Raw genomic sequence first — 20,237 nt, 5'->3', positions numbered from 1 at the left:
TCGCGGTGTTGCACTTCTGTTCTGTTGCAGTCCTCATATCACAAAGCACATTTCATGAAACTCCGCCCTTACGGCACTTTGTTTCTGTGCCTGAGACGTTTTAGGTCCGGGTGGAGGGTCGCAAGCAGGAGCACCCACACGTGTTAACCCTCGGACAAACTCGACCTCCAACAACCACAACAATCCATTAAAGTATCTGTAACTCTGATTGGTTTAGATATGGGCGTAAATTCGACTACCAAAACTAACTTCGGCCAACCGGGGGGGCGGAAATGAATTTATGGATCTGGAAGAGCCGCGCAAACCGGAGGTTGTAGTTTCTTTTAGTGTGTTTATTGCCTAACCACTTTAGATAAACCGGTGTCATAACTTTGGGACTTCTTTTCCTGCCGAAAACATGAAGCTGTAAACTTGTAAACTTGTCTGTGGTTTACGTCACTTTTTTTTTTTTTGAAACTCTCGGGGAGAGCTGAATGTTCCTCCAGGGAGAATTTCAGTGACTTTCACTTTGGCACACGGTGATTTCAGCTCTAACTCCAAGTGAAGAGTCTGCTTTGTGGTCCATGAGTGTTTTGAGAAGAGTTGGTGAATATGGACGAGAAACCAGCGCTGGCAGACACTAAACCGGACGAGGATCACATAAACTCGGAGAACCATGTCAAGCCGGAGAAGGGTGACTCGGAGAAGCGGCCGGACGGACCGGCCGAGCAGGACGGTTCCGAGTTGCTGCGACCGACACGTCTGTACAAACGGCGCTGGATGATCGTGCTCCTCTTCAGCTCATACTCCCTGTGCAACTCATTCCAATGGATACAGTACGGCATCATCGGCAACGTCTTCATGAAGTTCTACAACGTGAGCGCCTTCACCATAGACTGGATGTCTATGATCTACATGCTCACATACATTCCCTTCATCTTCCCTGTGACCTGGCTGCTGGACAAGAAGGGGCTCCGGGTCATCGCTCTCGTGGCCACGGCGCTCAACTGCGTCGGGACGTGGGTCAAGGTGGCCAGCGTCAGACCCGACCTGTTCTCCGTCACCCTGCTGGGCCAGTTCTGCTGCTCTTTCGCCCAGGTGTTCATCCTCGGGATGCCGTCCAAAATCGCGTCGGTGTGGTTCGGTTCGAAGGAGGTGTCCACCGTCTGCTCCATCGGAGTGTTCGGGAACCAGGTAGGCTGTCTTCTAGTCAATGAGTGCTTCAAATGAACTCGTCACCTGCTTGGTCTCTAATTTGGCTAATATGTAATTAATGGACCGGACGTTTCCACATCTGTTTGGTTTGCGTAATTACGCATGTGCGTCCAAGCCACATCAGTGCTTGGTGGGGGCGCAGGAGAATCAGCTATAGGTAAACAAGGAACAGACGTGCAAGGGTGAACATGCCCTTAAAATAAAGCAACAATCACCACGTGTCTTAACTAAACCTCAAGCTAAGATGAGAGATGAAGTAAACCTAGAATTGTTCATATCCATAGTATCCAGACATTTCTCAGTGTTGAGGAAAAGGTTTACCTCAAACAAGAGAAGTGCCTGGCCAGCTTTCTCTCTTTTCTTGTCAGGTGGCCCTTGGTTTTATGCCCGGTGATAGTAAAACAAACAAACAAAAGTAAAGCTGCACAAATAAGTTGTTTGAAAGAGACACATTAATAGAGGGTGCACATTCCTGGAAGAGTGGATTCATCTGGCATCAAGAAATTGAAAAAAAAGAGAAAAATTAAAGTTTTTCTCACTTATGCACTTGTGTGAGTGCTATATAACATGTACAGTATGTCATGCAGAGGTGAACAGGTTCTTGAAGCTACTGTTCCACAGAGTTTGGTCCTGGCACCTAAAGGGATACATAAAAAACAATGCACAATGCATTAGGAAAATTATTTGCAGGAGATCTGAGATGAAATGCAAGTGTCCTCGGACTCTTAACGCATTCAGGAAAACAACAACAACAACAACAACAAAAAACAATCCCAAAGGTAAGTAAATGAAATCTGTTCAGTGAGTTTAAATCTAGAACTGCAGCCACATAAAAGCGTATATTGGTGCACATAATTCAAAGTCATAATTCTGAATTACGCTATTTTATGGCCAGTTATCACACTATCAAACAGTATCCTTTGACATCTCACGCTACCATTTACATTTTATGAAAATCTACTAATGCCAAACAAAGCTGTCAGTGTGCTGCTGCCGTACTGTAAAAATCAGCGGCCAGATAAGCTGACGAGACGGCAAAGCTCAGCCGCACACCACTGGCCGTATAAACAAACAAGTATCACAGTTAACACTCGAGGTTTCTGGACAAGCAACACTTGAGTCACCTTAACACCGACTCCAACTAAATGCCACCAAAAAGTCATCTTTTAGCAGCTTCACGGAATAAAAAGGACTCACTTCTAACGCACTCGGGTCAATAGGTTCATTTTCTTTTAAATTAGAAACCCTTTTCTGCCTGGACCATGTGACAAACCATCGACCGGTTGATGAGGCCTGAGGTTGGTTGTGTTACTGTTCACTTTATTACTTCCAAAGTGCCGGGTTTATGCGCTCGTTTTTATCACATTACAGCTTCGTATCTCATACTACACATGGATTTATTGCGACATGATATCTTTACGTTCACTCTGTCTTCCAAGGCTGAGATTGAGACACACATTTTTTTTTCCAGGCACAGCAGAAACAGAAACATTTTAATCCTATAAACAGCTCAAGGAGAAATGATAAGAGGAATCCGGTGTTCTCAGTGTTTGGGGAACATTAACAAAGACGTGGAAATATTAACTTTTTGCAGAAACCCCAAAATCTTCCACACATTCGAATGAGTTATCTTTTGTAAAGAATGAGTTAAAGTTCAATCATGAAATGCATCTCGTCTTGTTTTCTGTCGTGACTGTTCTGTGCGCAGCTGTCCAGAGAGGCAACGCAAGTTAGAGTTGGTAGGAGTGGTTTAGGTGGAATTGGAAGATTTCCTGCATTAACATCACATGACAGCACTGAAGGTAACAAATAAGTTGTAGACAGGCTCAATGCCATCACGTGCGAGGGACAGGGGACACTGTGAGGGCGACTCCAGCTGTCTGGCATCTTCCTACAGCAGGCAGTTTGGACACAGGACTGCGGGCTGTTAGGACACGGACTCCCAAATCTTAAGTGCTCTCACCTCGCGTGTTCCGGAGGCCTGCTTCAGGACCATTGAAATGCCACAACACAACACTCTGAAAGGCAGCTGTGCAAATTCTGAACTCAGTGGTGAAGAATGGCCGAGGTCCAAAGCTGCGAAGAATCTCGCTCCGGGCTTCGCCTCGCTGCAGTGGAGCCCAGGGCCTCTGGGCAGATCCGTCTCCGCCGGGTCCAGATTAGACATCGATCCCTCTGTTAACCAGGCAGGGCTGTTCCCAGTGGCTGAGACGAAGCTTTACCACCGTCGCTGGTTCATGCTGTTTCTCTTCAGCGCCGTCTCAGCCAGCAACGCCTTCATGTGGCTCCAGTACGGCATTATTAGCAACATATTTATGCGCTTCTACGACATTGACTCTCTGGCCATCGACTGGTTGTCCATGATCTACTTGCTCACTTACATTCCGCTCATTCTCCCCGTCCTCTGGCTCCTGGACAACAGGGGCATCCGGGATGTGGTCCTCGTTGGGTCAGCTTTCAACTGCATTGGTGCTTGGATAAAAATCGGCAGTGCTAGTCCCAACCTGTTCGCAGTCACCTTTTTTGGCCAGTTTGTGTGCTCGGTAGCCACTGTGTTTGTCCTTGGCATTCCCTCTTACCTTGCCTCTGTGTGGTTTGGGGAGGAAGAGGTTTCCACTGCTTGTTCCATAGGAGTTCTGGGAAACCAGGTTTGTCTCAAGTATCTGATGAATGGCATTTAATTGTTTTTTTTTTGTTTTTTTTCCCCCGCCGCAGCGGGGTCTGTACTGCGAGACATGAGCTGCTGGCAGCTGCATGTAGATTGAGCAGGGCTCGACTGGATTCCAGAGACGTACAGGACTTCTGGTGTCTCGGTGTGAGAGCACGGAGAGAGTCGTGTTAACTGTTTGTTGAAGCCTCTTCCTTACACTTGGACTGCTTAGAGGATTTAATGTAAAGTTGCTCCTTCCCATTCTTAACGTTTTGGGTGTAATAAGTCAAACGACACAGATGCTGATTTGGCAGTTAGGCAAGATGATTTGGAGATGACGATGAAGTTGCTGTCACACACATGCAACACATCATTGTTAACAATAATAGATCATTGATTGTATAGTTAAAATTTTACAACCAAATGAATTGTCTTATAAAGGTCAGATGGATTTTAAAGTTGTACTATAATGCAAACAATTAACAAACAATTCACTTTTTAATTCTACCTGACTAGTTAACTAATCCTTTGGTTAATCCACTAAATAATTACCACAGGCTCTACCATTAAACTTTTATTTACACGTTTACATTTAACTTTAATGGAAAGTTGTTAAAGTTGCAGATGTAGAGAGCTAGAGAAAGTCTTGGTTAAGTTCTAGTCTGACGCACAACTGGCGAAGACACACCGACGACTCCCTGACACTGAACAGCCATGTTGTGTATGTTGTGTCTTGTGAAGCCAGCTGGACCCAATCCACTGTTGAGATGCTAACAACATTAAGTTGGAATGTAAAAAACTCGAAAATAAGAGACAACATGCTTAATTTGTGTTTGCCGTTTTTTCTTTATAATGTGTTAATTTGTTGTGTATTGTCTTCCAGCTGGGTATCGCCATCGGCTTCCTTGTGCCTCCTATCCTGGTGCCTAATGTGGACAACATGGATGAGCTGGCTCACCACATCAGCATCATGTTCTACATAACAGCAGGAGTGGCTACTCTACTTTTCATCCTCGTAGTCTTTGGTAAGATCAGTCGGTCTACACGAATCCTTGTGCTCGTGGTATCCAACCAATTAGATTTTGTTTTCATGTGGCGTTTCTAAGAAACATCTCCGGCCACACAATGAATCTGTGTGTGCTGCTTTTCACTTGGAGAACTGTCCTAATTTAAAGTCTGCCATTGATTCAGATTTCTAATCTAATTTCCCTGTGCTTCTCATTTTGGAGCAAAACCTCAAAACCTCCAGAAATAAAACTGAAACTTGCTGCATGGCTAGACACTGTGAAGGCTATAATTTTTTGCAGTTTCGGCAGTTTTGGAATTTACATTCACTGTACATTGACTCTAAACTGATTTTACTGTACCACTCAACCAAGGATTTTTTGTGAATGGCTAAATAGGTGAGTGGGTTTCAGTAGTGCCATCACTGTAGCCTTTGGGCTTTTTCTTTTTCCTCTTTTTTTTTGCTCAGAGACCAATGGGAGTTTCATATTCAGGGTACCTGAATGGTGTTCATTTACACCAGACCTACTTTCTGACACAAAAAAGCACCATTTAGCAGACAAGAAAAAGTGCTGACCTACATGTTTGCACAAAACCTTCCCTGAAGGAGAGGCTCAGACACAGCCGTTGTGGGACAAGTCAGGAGAAATGTCAAGCCAGAGATCAGTGAAGTTAATGTAAGTGATAGATACGACAGAAATAGAGAACCTACAGTCACAAAAGGACAGCGGTAGAAGGAAGTGGCCCATTGTGACAGGATGTGAGCTGTTAGGAAAAATGCTTAGTTGAAGTCTTCTGTATATCTGCAGGCATCATGCGTTTTGACTCTTGACTTTTGTCTTTCTCCGGCGATCCTCCTAAGAATCACCTACAGAAAATGGTAAACCATATTGTCGACGTCGCATTCCTTTTCTATAGGGGACCCAACGCAGGCCAAGATGAACAGGACTGAAGAAAATGCTGTTGTCCGGTCGGGGCAGCAGAGGGAGGGTGGGGGCGCTTGCAAGTACTCTGCATTCCTAAACACAAAAGGATGCTTGTGAGGGCATTTCCTAGTAGTACCATGCACGACGTTTAATACTGTCAGTGTAGGTTGTTCTCTATAGTCTCCTGTCATTAATAAAGCGCCCTGAATGCCCACTTTAGCTCGTTCTCTAGCTCGTGTGGTCAGCTGCACAGTGTCTCTGGGCTCTGAGCTGTTTTTTCTGTTTACCTTCAGACTTGTTTTCAGACTTTTTCTTCTTGCTGAATAGTTAAACATTACTGAGGCATTTTTTTGCACACGTATTTGCTTTGCTAAGGTAATTATCAGGGATGCATCCCGTCCACACCAATACTGATGTTGAAAATTTGGCCAATAAGCGATACTGCAGAAGGCAAATATTGACCAATACAGATACACGGCATCCCTAGACAGCTAGCTTAGCATAAAGGGAGCGGAAGAGGAGCAGGGGTAACTTAGCCATCTCCGAATTTGCCTCCCAGCCCTTACTTCGCTCACTAATTAACTCATTATATAACCTGTCTTCTTACTTGGCTCAAAGACTGGAAATGAGTTAATTTTAAAGGTGCTATGAGCTATGCTGTTTTTTTCAGATAATGGTTAAAGGGAAAATGAAGCACTCATTTAAGTAAACAGAATCTGATAGACTGAGTTCCGCTCTTATCGTCAATATATAAGACACATGACTAGCGTGAGCATCTAAAGAGAAAATACTGATATCAGTGAGTTGGCTGGCTTGGCGATTCCGATAGTGGCAGACAGTGAAAGAGAGAAGAGAGAGCTAGAGGATGACAGATAGCGAAAGGTAGTGAAGCAACATTGTGAAACATAGGTCGATAAATATAGTAGAACACAGATATAGAACAAGACAGAGGAGCAACAGGACACAGGATCTATCTATCTATCTATCTATCTATCTATCTATCTAACTATCTATCTATCTATCTATCTATCTATCTATCTATCTATCTATCTATCTATCTATCTATCTATCTATCTATCTATCTATCTAATCTACTCACGTCACTTCAAAACGGCGGCTCGCTAGCTAGCAAGCTTGGAGGAAACAAACTTCTTAAACGCTTAATTTTAGTAGCTTTTTAACATTTTACTTAAGCAAAGCTGTTATTCCTTTAGACTTTAGGCTTTGTTGTCCCCTTGGGAAAATTATTCTTCACAGCGCGGCATCTCCATTCCACAAAGACCACCATTTGACACATGGCAAAACACATGAGAGAGGCATAAAACACACAGTCGAAGACGTACAAAACAGTATTTAACATTTAGCCCAGGCCACTCTGGCCTTTCGCAGTACCAGGACTAATGCATATATGTTTAATTTCCCCTTTAAGCTAATTTTCTCCCATGTCTGTGGCATTGGTGAGAAGGCAAATGGTCAAAGTTATTATTGGACACACAAGTACTTGCAGCCCTGGAGAGGAGCCTGAGGATATAAAACTGCTTCACGAACAGCGCTGACTCTATATGGAGCAGATACGCATTGGGTAGTGTGATTGATTGTACAGAGCAAGGCCTCCAGCCTATGCTGCCCCTGCTTACTCAAGCGAGATAACTGACAGCAGTTGGCCGCAGTGGTTTCATGACGTGACACATACATACACACACACAGACACACACACACACAGCTCACTCTCACACATACATACAAGATGCCATGTGTGAGGGTTGTCCTGCTGGCAGGACCATCTGTAGCCCTGCAACAGGCCCTGTGAGTCAGCAGGGCAGACCAAGTCCCAGGACTCACAGATCTGCAGTGAGAGAAGACAAGTGTGGCCGCGGCTGCCTTTCTTTAAAGGAATCAAGTTCACCTCCGAGTCTGCAGAATCTGGTTCTCTCTGAATGTGGGGAATCACAGAGTGCGAGCGGGAAAAAAAAAGGGTATTTCAGTAGAAGTTTGCATTCCCTCTTGGGCGGCACTGACGACAGATGCCGTGATATTATTTACGCCTCCACTGGCTGGAAAGATGTGTTAAAGAGTGAATAGGTTTTGTAGGATTAGTGAGAACTGGTTGCCGTACGCAGACCCTCGGGGTGGATTCCGTGCTTTGACTCAGACAACACCGGCGACACAGCTCTCCTCCCCCATGAGGTGTGAGAGGCTTGTGTTTCCACCCAGGAGAAAGATAGATTGAAACAGGTCACATCGCAGTTATCACCTCAAGGCCAGATACTGTCAGTTCAACAGAATTAATCATTACATGGTGGCGTTTTGAGCTCACTGTACGCGCTTGGAGCTGTGCAGCTGTGCCTGAGCGTGTCCACCTTCCTAATCAGGGCCTGACATTAACTTTTTGTTCACCAGACACTGTGGCTGGTTGTTTTCCAGAGTTGCTAGTCACTCAGCATTTTCACCGGCCGCAATTTTGTGGTTGGGAAATTATGGCCGTGGGTGTGCCTATCTTTAGCAAAAAAAAAAAAGAGATTTACAAACTTTTTAAATGTAAATGACCCTTGTACGCACATATCGGGAAATGTTTAACACTGCATGTCATTATCAAATATTCAGCTTCGCTAAGGTCCTGCGTAGGCCTAAAGCTCCTTTTTTTGAAAATATACAGTCCGCAGTAATAAAAAGTGTGGTTCCTTATCACATATTAAAAGCTCGCTTAGAACACGACTTCCACTTAAAATTATCCAATAATGTGACTGCAAACAATGATTCAAGGAGATTTTATTTCTTTTCTTTTCTTCTTCTTTGTCGGGGACATGTTTCTCTTCAGCCATGTATCCAGTGTTTCGTCCTCTTCAAATAAATCAAATGTTATATTCGGAAAATGCTCCATTTTCCTAGTTATTAAGTGAGTTAAAGCTGGGTGGTGTTGGTTGCCAGCGGCAACAGTGTCTGTCTCCTTGTCAGGGGCAGTGGAGGTTCCACTGAGAAATAATCACTGTTGAACATTGGCGATTCGCCAATCAGAATCTAATTTTCGTTGGACAGCTTTTTTTTTCTTTGTCTCCCCATCCTGTGTTCCATCTTCAGCTTTTCTTCTGTTTTATCGCCTCACAGCAGCGTTCGTCGTCGTGAAGATAACGCCTGACTACAGTGACGACGGTCACGAATGGACCAGTGCGCGAACGCTGTGCGGATGCGGTGTTCATGGGAGTTGTAGTGTCGTAGTCTCTCTTTGCCTTTGGTTAATTATTTCAGACGCAGTTTGAGAAATTTACAATTAAAAAATGCGTATAAAATTCAGGCCGCCAAAGTGGCGTTGTTAAGGCCTTTGGGTCCTATGGGTCGAGGGAAGGGGCTAGTGCGTCCCAGAGATACTTCTGAATTCGGAGGCCAGTTTAAATGCATCGCAGACTACATTCTCCACAATTACCGTACAGTTGAATCACCACATTTCTTGCACTGTTTTAAACATAACACTGTGACAGTCACAAAGGAGGATTGAGAGAAGGGCTGTTGCAGTGGGAGGCGTTCATTTTCACAAGTGCACCCATTGTTTTGCATATTCATCACACACTGCCTTCAAATGGAACTCATGAACTCCTGGTTAGAGCAGGGGAAGCCGCGCGCACCACATGCGTGTCATTCCAAGCCGAGTAACTTGACAGTACGCCCCTGGTGTCTAGAAACCACAGGGCTAGAGCCAGTTTAGCAAACGAATATCCAGTAACTCGGTGTAGGAAGAGAAATTGCGTAATGAAAAGGATGAGGCCGCTGGGAACATCAACATCTTCTTTATGTCATAAAATTCCAGGAAAATTACTGAATGACTGTATACTAACTTACCCTCCACCGCCACCATTTCTGAAAACATGACAAACACATCACGACTTGTAAAGGCTGGCCTTATAAAAAGCCTCTTTATGAGGTCGTGAACACAACAAGCCGTGTGGACTTTTCTCTTTTCTCGCGGTAAACACGGCCCTTCCCCGAAGGCAAAAATTAACGCAACCTGACTGGTGGGTGTGGCGTTTGACAGTTAGTGTTTCTGGTCCTTAAATACAGTTATTAGTATGAGATGCACTTGGACACGGATTTGCATATTCAAATACATTTTTCACTGTAAACATTTTGTGTTTTTCATGACGGAGTTTACCGTCGCTGACTGTCCTCCATCTCTCAGTTTTCCAGGAGCGTCCCAAACTTCCTCCGACTCAGGCCCAGGCCGCGGCCCGCTGCATCCCCCCAGAGAACTACTCGTACACGTCCTCCATCAGAAGGCTGCTCCGCAACAGGCCCTTCATCCTCCTCATCATCACCTATGGTTGGTAACTGTCGCTGATCTTCACGGGAACGTGTTTTTATTGAGACACAAAATCGTTCTTTAGGATGAATTTTAAATGATGTTCAGCTCTATTTTAGGTTTCATTTTAATCGCTGTACTATCTATAGGGATTTTTTTTTTTTTGTAATTAAGAAACAAGTGGGTGGGGAAAACGCCTCTGGTTGATGTTTATTAAATCAGCATCTCGGTTACTCTTAAGTCGGCCGGTGAAAGTCATCTCCATGCCCCACATCAGTCAGTGATTCTCCTGGAGAATTTTTCATGAAAACCTCAAACCGATTTCCAGGAAGGCCTCGACGCGTTCCCTATAAAGTGTAACCGTCTCGATCTCCCAACAGCGCACACAAGTCATTAGATATTAAAACACTCATAGAAACAGAGATAGTGAACGTGTCCCAGAGAGGGTCAAAGTTTGCTCGCAGCCAGATAATGTTTAACACGTGTGTTCGATTAATGACATTTGATGAGGAGAAGTCTGAGATATTAGATTTTAGCTGGTTATTTTATATATACTGACACTATTCTCTAAGATTTGAAATAATGTTAGGAAAATAAATGTCAGACTGACTGATAATGAAAAGCGTAATTTTTTTTTTGCTACGTTTTTTGCTGTGCTACGTATTCTGTCCCACAGCCGCGAGGAAATGTTTCAGCTCTGACCTTCCTCTTGTCTGTCACCTCATGTGACGCGGTCATGTGACTAGTATTAGTGGTTTATCAGAGCCAGTGTCTCCGTGTCCTTCCACAAGCGAACCTTAGAGTAACCATCGGGTGCTCTTGGAACAGTGCTGCTCTCTCTACTTGATCGCAGCAGCCGCCGCACCTGTCTCTGTCGGTCTCTGCTGCTCCTTGGTGTCCCCGTTAAAGCCCAGAACCATGTGGATGTGTTTTAACAGTGATATAAAACACTACAAAACGAATCACTGCGTGTGTTTTTGTGCTGGTCGCAGGGAAGATTTATCTTCCTTGTTATGGGACTGCTCGCATGTCATAATGCAGTTAATGATCTTAGATCTGTCCGTCTTTAAAAAGTTTCCAGGAAGATTTGTCATGTGTTTTTTTTTGTCTCTGTTGGCACACTTTGTTTGAAAAGATTTTCCAAACTCCCAGGTCTGAACGTGGGCTGTTTCTATGCCGTCGGGACGCTGCTGAACCGCATGATCATTTTACACTACCCTGTAAGTCCTGAATATGCTTCTACATGGATGACATACTATACTATATATATAAATATATATTTTACTTTTTTCTTTACAGTTTCTCCATGAATTCCATACAATTTAACATTTCAAGACATGAAGAGTTGTGTTAGAGTTTGTAACTTCACGCTTTCTCATATTAGCAGCCTCAACTGTCCCTGTCACTGTCCAGAAATAGTGAAACAAACAGTCATCAAACCAGACTGTGGTAAAAGACTCAACACGACTAAATCCTGCTTTCTTTCACTTTATTAGAAGTCTTTTTTTTGCCATTAAAGATCAATCAATAAAACAATAGGGAATGGTTTTCTCTACAGAGCTATCACTACTATAACTACTACCGCTGCTATAAGGAAGAACGTTGGCTAAAGCTTTTAATTTAACAATACTCTTTGCATTAATAGTGTGTGCGTGTCACCTTAGTTCAAATCTTTTGTTTGAAATGAAGTTTGCTCTCTCTGAAACCGCCCTTCCTTGGGCACCAGGTCACATGCTCCTGTCATGTCCTGTCTTTCTTGCCTTCTGCAGGGAGAAGAGGTGAATGCTGGGAGGATCGGCCTGACCATTGTCATCGCTGGGATGGTCGGCTCTCTGATCTGCGGAGTTTGGTTGGACCGAACCAAAACCTACAAGTAAGGCAAATGTCAGGGGGAAGAGCTCTGTTCTTTCCTGTTTGTTGTCCTTTCCCTTGTGGCCTTGCTGCGGGGCTTGTTTTGTGTTTTGGCTCTTCGCGTCTCCGTATCTGTTGATCCAGCTGCGGCGCGCTCTCCTGCGACGGTGACCTCTCTGACCGGCCGCGCTCTCGGGCTCTGAAATGACAGCGGCATCCACCCAATCGACCCCTCCTCGTTGTACTCACTTGAGCTTTTGTTCTGCTAATGGGGGAATGTTGAGGGCGTGCACGCGGCTTACGTGCACAAAAGGCTGTTACAGCCTCACCTGGCTTTGTCATTAATCTTGTTATTTAAATGACATGCTTTCGTATTGTAACTGCTGCCTGACAGGAGATTTCTCATTTTCTTTACCAGCCCTGTTGGATTTCAGTTCTTATGAATGCTGCTTATTATAGATGGATGTTGAATCTGAAAGTGCCTCATTGTTTTTTTGTTTTTTTTTATGGAGGACAGAAACTTAAAATTTTCCTGCATCATTTTTCTATTGTATTCCCATGTTGTTTACTTCCAGTCTTTCTTGTTATATTTCTAAGAGAGCTTAGTTTACATTCACATTTTGTCACCCGAGCGTTGCGTCCTTGCATCCGAGCACGTGATCGATATGTGTAAATGCAAGCAGAATGTGGACTCTTTTGCGCCCCTAGAGGCCAAAAACTGCAAAGGACTCCACGAAGAGTTGATCCGTTCAAACTGAATATGCTTCTTGAATGTGCTTCTTCCAGGCAGACGACCCTCGCAGTCTACCTAATGTCTCTGGTGGGGATGATCGTCTACGCCGCAACACTAAGCTTAGGACACCTTTGGGTCGTCTTCATCACAGCTGGAGCTCTTGGGTAGTGTTTTATGCATTCTTTGTTTTCTTTTTTGTTTTTTTATAGTGAAGTTGGTGAAATTAAATGTTTCGCTCATGTGTTAGTCATATGATGCCGTTGCCAAAGTACACTTAAATCACTTAAATCTTGTCAGTCCAGAGACAAAAAAAAAAAAACTACAAAAAGAAACCACATGGTGCGTTGCCCTCTTTCAAGCTGAATTCTGTCTTTAGCAGGCAGTGCTGGAGTGGGCTAAGTAAAGTCAGATTTTAAGGCTTAATTATTTGCACATTTCTTAAACAGAGGCGGTTTTAGTCAAATCCAGAAAAAACATCAACAGCGGAATCCCAGAGAGCTCTTTGTTTGCTTCAGATGTGTTAATGTCTCCGCGCCAAACGTCTCTGATGACATTTGCAAAAATACTTTACAACTGTGTTTCTGTTAACGCTGCCCCGTCAAGCATTTGCACACAAACCCCGAGGTGAAGATTTGCCTCTGCACACACTGACCCAGAATTCAGGACTGCCGAAGAGATTTAAAACGAAAGGCGATGCAGACTCCCGAAAGTGCATTCTGTGGGCAGAGCGCACAAATGTGAAAACCCGTGTTAGTTAATGTCATTTGACTTAACTCAATTGATTCCATCAGGAAAATCCTCAGCGTCTGCCAAGGGCGTCTGTGTTACACGCTACGCGTTCAAGGCAAACAAAAACAGAACAATGAAAATGATTTGTGCTCACCACATAAAACCAAACCAAACAAGAAAAAGCCTGTGAAATGTTAAACTGGTTTCTTTGTTGCTGCTTGTGGGGCGGCTTCTCTGTTTTTTCTGGGATTAAAAGTAGATTTTACAGCCAGTGACACTTCTTAATGTCCTCCACTGTGTCAGTTTTGGAGTGGTAGTTGCAGAATTCTCAACACTGGGCTGCTTTTTCTCTGCATAGGCACCTACATAATATATTATACGTACACACATTCAAGCCGGACAGTGTACAAGACTCATGCGACATTGCTGTTGCTTTTTTTCCATTGTGCAGCTGCAAAGTATTTTTGGTAGCTTTAAGCTGTTAAAAATAAACAAATAACCTCAGGATGGACAGCGTTAAGTCTGTTGTTGTGTTTTCTCGTCACCAAAGCAGCATTGCAGACAGAAGAAAACAAATGTTTCTGGAAAAGGGACATTTACAGTATGTGCTGATGCGTTTTGCTACTGCTACCACGCCAGGACCTTTTGATTGAGTTTCACTTGTCGTCACAAAAATGGAAGGATAGCATCCTTCTGTTGTATGAGAACGATCTCTGATGCAATTGCGCCGCCGGTTTCCCGACAGTTTGCTGTCATAAAACTGCACCTAAGGCAGCGAGTCTCGAATTACCGGAACGCCCGTTGCACACTAAGGTGCAAAGTTTTATCGTGATGACGGAGACGCTAATAATTGTGTCAAAACAGAGCAGATAGAGATAACTGTCATAAAATGAAGCTGCGTAACACTTGTGTAATCTGTGCACCCAGGTTCTTCATGACGGGCTACCTGCCGCTCGGCTTTGAATTCGCGGTGGAGCTGACGTACCCGGAGTCGGAGGGAACCTCCTCGGGTCTCCTCAACTGTTCGGCACAGGTACCACTCAGTGCAATCGCTCCTGAGACAACAGAGCTCTGCAAAAATAACCCAGAGCAACAGACTGGGTAGCGTGAAAGCTGCCCTCCATGTACAGAAAAAGTGAGTCATATAGTGTCTTTCTCCAGAACCGATGACTCACAATCACTGCAGGTTTCCAGGGAGGCCTGGAGATAAATATACCCACAGATACACCTCGGTAATTCCTTGCAGGCCTTTAGCCGTTAGAGGGCACTCACTGAAACACTACTTGCAACTTCAACATTTCAGTCCTAAATTGTTAGTATAGGACATAAGAAGACTTTTTTTTTTTAAATCTTCTTTTTGCTGTTAGAACATAAGCGCTCAGTCTTCATGCAGAGGTGGACCTAGCAAGCCATATTTGACCCGAGAATGTTTCCGTGATCTCTGCTGATTAAGTGGGCGAAAACCACATGCTTTCTAAATCTCAATGAGAGGCAGAGGGACGCAGTTTAACCCTTGAGACCCGAACATCAGCCTGCGCATTAAAAACGATATTTGATTTACCATAACTCACCGATGGACAAAATTCAGTGTGTGTGTCTGAACACTGGAAAGTTGCATTTTCTGGGGGGGGAAAAAAGCTGCCATTACGGTAACGATGATGTCCCACCGCTTTTGGCTGCAGGTTGGGGAGGGACGCAAGGCCGGGGCTGACCCAGGAAGAGAAGAGTTGTTTGGAGAGATCTGTTGGTAAAAAATTAAGTTGCTTATATACTTGAGATGTCAGACAGGTCTTCCAGTCATAAGCACAGCTTCCCAGTGCTCAGCCACACTTTGAATATCGTCAATAAAGCAAACCACCGTGAGTTACGGCAATTCAAAAACCGCGTTCCTCGTCATAGATAAGGTTAACCGCTTTAGATGTTTAGATATTGTGTGCAGATGTGTGTGCGTGCAGACAGCTGCTTCACTCCTCAACTCTGCACACGCAGGTGTTTGGCATCATATTTACCATCTGCCAGGGGAAGATCATCGACCACTACGGCACGCTGGCAGGAAACATCTTCTTGTGCGTCTTTCTTCTTATAGGCACAATAATGACAGGTAAGACCTTTCTTAATGCAAAGAAACATACATATATATAGAATCAGTCAGTCATAACGGGCTATTGATTTTACCTCACGCATGAGTTAAAATGTGAGTGCACAGTTTCTTGTGAGTTTACTAATAACCTCTGTGGGAGAATTGTTAATTTCCAGGAATGCAGACTCATGGTTGAATGTTCCGAAACTCAATATTTCGCACTGACAAATTAGTTTGTATTGTATGCGTGAGAAAGCGTTTCCTAAAAGGAGGCTTGGACCCCGCTTAGTGTTTGGAGTTTGCGCAGATTTTCCTCGAAAGGGAAACGGCAGGCAGCGCTTGCACCATCCGGAAGGTGCACGCGCTTAAAAGAGCTGCTGCACGGCCTCCGACACACACACACACACGTGTGTTTTCTAGTATGAATGGTCGGCCCATTGAGGGGCTCATGAGCAGGATATACCTTTTTTAAAAATTAATTAGCCACTCAAGCGCTCAACTTTCACTAGAAAAACACTTTATGACTCTTTGATGAGACTTTTGTGTCCACAAAGGTCGCCAGGCTGACTCACCGCCTTTTGTAACTTACTCACAAAGTCGCCATATGAGTGGACTTTTGTGTCAGGCCTCCCACTCTTATATTATTTGGACAATATTTAAAGCTGTGTAAAGGTATCAGAGTGCGCGCACAGTCTCGGCTGCGTGTATTTAGTTACAAAGGTTAGGATTTGTTGTGAAACACTGTCCGACTGGGAAATTGAAGTTAATTATTAAGTCGAAATCAAGCTGTTCATATAGTCATGCACATCAGTGGAACTGTTTGCTGATTTCCAGCGGTTGCCACGCAGCATTTGGAAATATTTAACATTCTGTGTTATAGTTGGTCAACAGTCGGTTGTGTCTGTGCAAAGGAGACGCCTAGTGGATAGTCACCATTACTACACCATATTTATTTTTTCAATCAATCACAGTTTCTAAATTTGTTGTCTGCATATGGCTTGTACTAATTCAATTTCACAGCAGTATATTTCATTCTCCTCTTTCATTGCTATTTCCTTGTTGTGTATCGTTATCTCTCTGTGTCTGTGTTTTCCTGCAGGTTTAATCAAGTCGGATCTACGGAGGCAAAGTGCAAACAAGCTGGCCTTAGAAGCTGTAAGTGTTGAAGCGAGTGCAGGGTGTGATGTTTTGCAGCGGTGGCGGTAGAATGAAGCGAAATAAACCGTTTTCTCCGAAGGCATTTTGACGTGGAACAGCAAGGAAAGCACATGCGCAAACACTCTAAATAATAAATGCATGTTTAGATATTAGCATAGTACTAAAATCAACCGCAATTGACATAATGTGGGAATAAAGCTCATGTGGAGGCTATAGAAATGGGTGCAGTCCTTGGAGATGCCAACATGGCGTCGCCTCAGGGCAGGGGTGCCAAACTCATTTTGCATACAGCCCAATTTGATCTCAAGCGGGCCGGACCAGCAATATAACAGCATAATACCCTATAATTTGCAATTTAGGCACATTGGCTGTCTGCTAGGAATAGCGGTTACTTTAATTGAAAGATTGCAGTCTTCTATGTAATTTCCGCTCTTCGCAAATTATGCTGTGATTGACACCTGCGCCCTAGGGTGACTACACAGCGTGGGGCCCAAAACGCCGACTGGTTGGAGGCTGTCTCGAGCTGGAAAGGGAACAACCACAGACACGGCCATTAGAATGAAGAAAAAAGAACACGAGAGAAAGGCAGTATGCGTCCATGTTTGAAAAACAAAGAAGTTCTCTGTCCAGTCTTTTCTGCTGCACGAGTAAAACTAAGGGGCCGACAACATGAAAGCATGAACACAGAGCATCCAACGTTTCTCGACAGCTACATCAAGTAGTCATGGAAGCCTCTACTCGGCGGCAGCTGAACCCATGAGTCGCGGCCTTAAAGTTGTCAATGTCGCGTGTGCTTTTTCCTGCTGTCCCAAATCAAAATGTCTGCAGGGAAAAAGGCGCATGCGTTGCTGCTCTGCTCGTCGTAAATTTGCATCGAAGGCATGCGGACGGAGTCCCATGAGCATCTCGTGCTGCTCCACTAACAGCTTCGTGTGTGCTCCTCATTGTGCCTAATTCTGCTGTTGTTTTCAGGCGGCCTGCATGTCCGCGCGTAAAGACGCTACTGAATATGGGTGCGCTTGTTGAGAGGTTTCAGGGACCTGCATGTTTAAGACAGAGTGGACGGTGCGCTTCCAGAAATGTTAATGTGGTCCTGCATGAAGTGATTTCATTTAGGTCGTTTAAAATGCATACGTATGAATAAAATGTATTTACTAACAAAGCTACTGCAAACGCTCACTGAGGTTAGATTAGATGAGATTATTTTCTGTCGTAATGGTTCCTCTCATCTCTGGGTGGGTCTCCAATCTCTGCGGCGAAGTTATAGATGATTGACGGTAACGTTCCTCGCATTCAATGCTAGCATATTTCTAAATATGTAAAAATGTTGGGCGGCCGATGGACTTTCAGGGAGTAACTCAAGCGACTTGACCCATTTAAAACTTCGCCCCAGACTGGAGGCCCAGGCCACTTTCACTCGGCTATAAACCGAATGAACAAGAAGTGATCAGTAGCTGTTGTTTTAGGCGGAGAGGCAGATGTCGGGACAAGACTACGGAGCCACAGCGCTAATCTCCCAGCAGCAGACTCCTCCTTCTCAAGCCTGATCTATAAACCTTTCTCCTTCACAAAAAAAGAAAAAAAAAAAATAAGAAAATGAAAAAAATAAGTCTTCTCAAATCTTAGCTCACCGTACAGATGCACAAAGGTAGGAGCACAAGAACAATCACCACACACTGTTTCCTGATCGTGCACATGCTTTCTCACCCTTCACTGCTAAACCCACCCGCTCTGTCTCCTTTCGTTTCTGCAGATCGATAAATAATGATCTTTATAGGCTGTTTTACTTTCTGATGTGTTCTGCCCCTTTGCTTTCTCAGCTGAAGTAATAATTAACCTCACCGTAGCCTGCATACCGTATGTACATCTCTGACAATAACCATATAATAATAAAAAGAGACGCCTGGGTTACTGTAGATTACAGGGAATGTTTTTAAGGTGTGGGTATCCCTAGATAACCTATAAACTATAATATATACATTATATTTATCTATATTTATCTGCTTTAGCTTCAGGCAATCAGCATAACTTTGGATTGATGACCCTTCTCTTCTCTTGATTTAGTGGTTTTCAGTTGCTCCTTTAACAGATCACACTTAGCTCAGAGATGTTTTTTTTTTTGGCTTCCAGTGACGTTAGAGTTAGAAGTCTACAAGCTTCTTAAAAGGAGCTGGTGCTTGAATCCTCTTCTCACTTCCCCCTTCTATCTATCTTCTATCTATTTGCATGGTTTGCATGCTGATATTCAATGGAACGTTTTTGTTTTTTTTCTTTCTAAATTTTATTTTATTTTATTTGCTCTACCGCTTCTTGCATTTTCCATTGGCTGATCTTAAAATCTAATCCCACACCTGCGGATGTGTGTCTTTTGTCGTGACGTGTAGGGGAACGGAGCAGAAGCACTCCTTGCCATTTAACCCCGTTCTGTAGCTTCTTCTTTGCAGCCACACGTGGAGCTTTCTTTGCCTTTCTCTGCACCATTTAACGGACAAGTTTCTCCATCCTCCACAGTCCCCCGTAACAGCCATTTCTCAAAAACATTTCAGACAATGGACAGAGTGTGCAATTATTATAACGTATTATTATACCGTATATTATTGTATTTGTTTTAGATCCTCATTTAGCTGCTTGTATATTACCATTTTATTAAGCTCTGGAAATATTCTTGTTCTCTCCAAATAAGAGCTGATGCCACAGTTCGTTTTCTATTTTAAAGAGTAAAGAAAAATGTTAAACATTTTCACGACAGCTAATGTTAATGCTATTATTGCTTCATATTTTAATTCAGAACGCCTAAACTTTTCTATACAGTTGACTTATTTAAATTCCCTTCTATCGTTATGGGTCCCCCTGTGTGTTTTTTGTGCAGAATACCAAATTGTGTGTATGAATACCAAATTTCTGTTGGACAACATTGCATAGCATGTCGTGTTTAGCTAAACACATTTTGCCACCGGCTTTGGCGAATTAGACGACTCTAGGGCGACGTTACACCAACCCACCTGAGAGCAGCAGATGCAAAAGTAAATGTCTGTGTCCAATCCATGAATCCGTCGAACTAATCTGCTCCTTTTCATACACAGGGACCTTCTGGCGGCCAGGATGGAGACCTGGACACTCCTCCTTTCATCAAAGAGGCCAAGTTATAGACGCGCACACGGACACGAGAAGCCTTAAAAAAATAAATAAATAAATAAATAAAATAACTGTGATCTCCTTCGGGAAGTTTTTAGATGTACAACTGTGTGAGTGCAGGAGCGCATGAAAGTCACTGATCAGACATATCACTTTATTAATATTTAAGTGGAAATTTAAAGCTCGCACTAAATCTCCTGTCGTGCCTCGTCTGTTTTTAGAACGTGCGGTCAGTTACGTGTAGTACTGTATATACAGCCGAGCCGAGGAGCTGACTCTGATGCTGCCTTTGTATAAATAGTGCTTGGTGTAAATGCGGCGTGCGTGGCGTTGTGATTCATTTCGATGGAAGATTGTGAAAGGCGTCCTAATCTATGGCAGTCCTCAATAAGGGAAGAACTGGCAAAAATACTAGTTGTGTAGATGCATTTGTAACAACATCAGTGTTTACTTATTTAACATGAAATAAAATCTTTTATTTATAA

General features: G+C 43.6%; 1 protein-coding gene and 1 long non-coding RNA gene across 4 annotated transcripts in view; one reads left to right on the top strand and one right to left on the bottom strand.

Moving 5' to 3' along the window:
• The window catches only part of LOC124998742, an 18,596-nt gene extending 9,087 nt beyond the window's left edge, over nucleotides 1-9,509 (bottom strand). Inside the window, exons 1-2 of the long non-coding RNA XR_007111096.1 lie at nucleotides 9,495-9,509; nucleotides 7,324-7,327 (exon numbers count right to left, since the gene is read on the bottom strand). This is a non-coding gene — a long non-coding RNA (uncharacterized LOC124998742). The remainder of the gene's footprint in view (nucleotides 1-7,323; nucleotides 7,328-9,494) is intronic.
• flvcr2b (FLVCR heme transporter 2b) lies at nucleotides 94-20,237 on the top strand. Of its 3 annotated transcripts, none has more exons than XM_047573232.1 (11): nucleotides 94-1,173; nucleotides 4,728-4,869; nucleotides 9,947-10,087; nucleotides 11,219-11,286; nucleotides 11,836-11,939; nucleotides 12,704-12,814; nucleotides 14,307-14,412; nucleotides 15,369-15,480; nucleotides 16,559-16,614; nucleotides 18,084-18,265; nucleotides 19,701-20,237. In XM_047573232.1, the coding sequence occupies exons 1-10, from the start codon at nucleotides 592-594 to the stop codon at nucleotides 18,162-18,164; spliced, it is 1,503 nt and encodes a 500-aa protein (XP_047429188.1). In that variant the 5' UTR covers nucleotides 94-591; the 3' UTR covers nucleotides 18,165-18,265; nucleotides 19,701-20,237. The 3 variants fall into 3 exon arrangements, with proteins under 3 accessions (XP_047429188.1, XP_047429187.1, XP_047429185.1); XM_047573229.1 differs by lacking the exon at nucleotides 94-1,173 and adding an exon at nucleotides 3,022-3,842; XM_047573231.1 differs by lacking the exons at nucleotides 94-1,173; nucleotides 18,084-18,265 and adding an exon at nucleotides 2,996-3,842.

The sequence above is a fragment of the Mugil cephalus genome, chromosome 21 (assembly GCF_022458985.1).
Source record: "Mugil cephalus isolate CIBA_MC_2020 chromosome 21, CIBA_Mcephalus_1.1, whole genome shotgun sequence".
NCBI classification, from domain to species: domain Eukaryota; kingdom Metazoa; phylum Chordata; class Actinopteri; order Mugiliformes; family Mugilidae; genus Mugil; species Mugil cephalus.
Note: the sequence above shows the minus strand (reverse complement) of the source record. Positions and strands in the feature narration are given on the sequence as shown.

Excerpts from the sequence above, each read along its gene's own strand:
- flvcr2b (XM_047573229.1), top strand. The coding sequence starts at position 3,195 with ATGCCACAACACAACACTCTGAAAGGCAGCTGTGCAAATTCTGAACTC. Across the intron at positions 11,940-12,703 it reads GACCGAACCAAAACCTACAA|GCAGACGACCCTCGCAGTCT; the intron begins GTAAGGCAAATG and ends TGCTTCTTCCAG. Across the intron at positions 14,413-15,368 it reads TCCTCAACTGTTCGGCACAG|GTGTTTGGCATCATATTTAC; the intron begins GTACCACTCAGT and ends CTGCACACGCAG.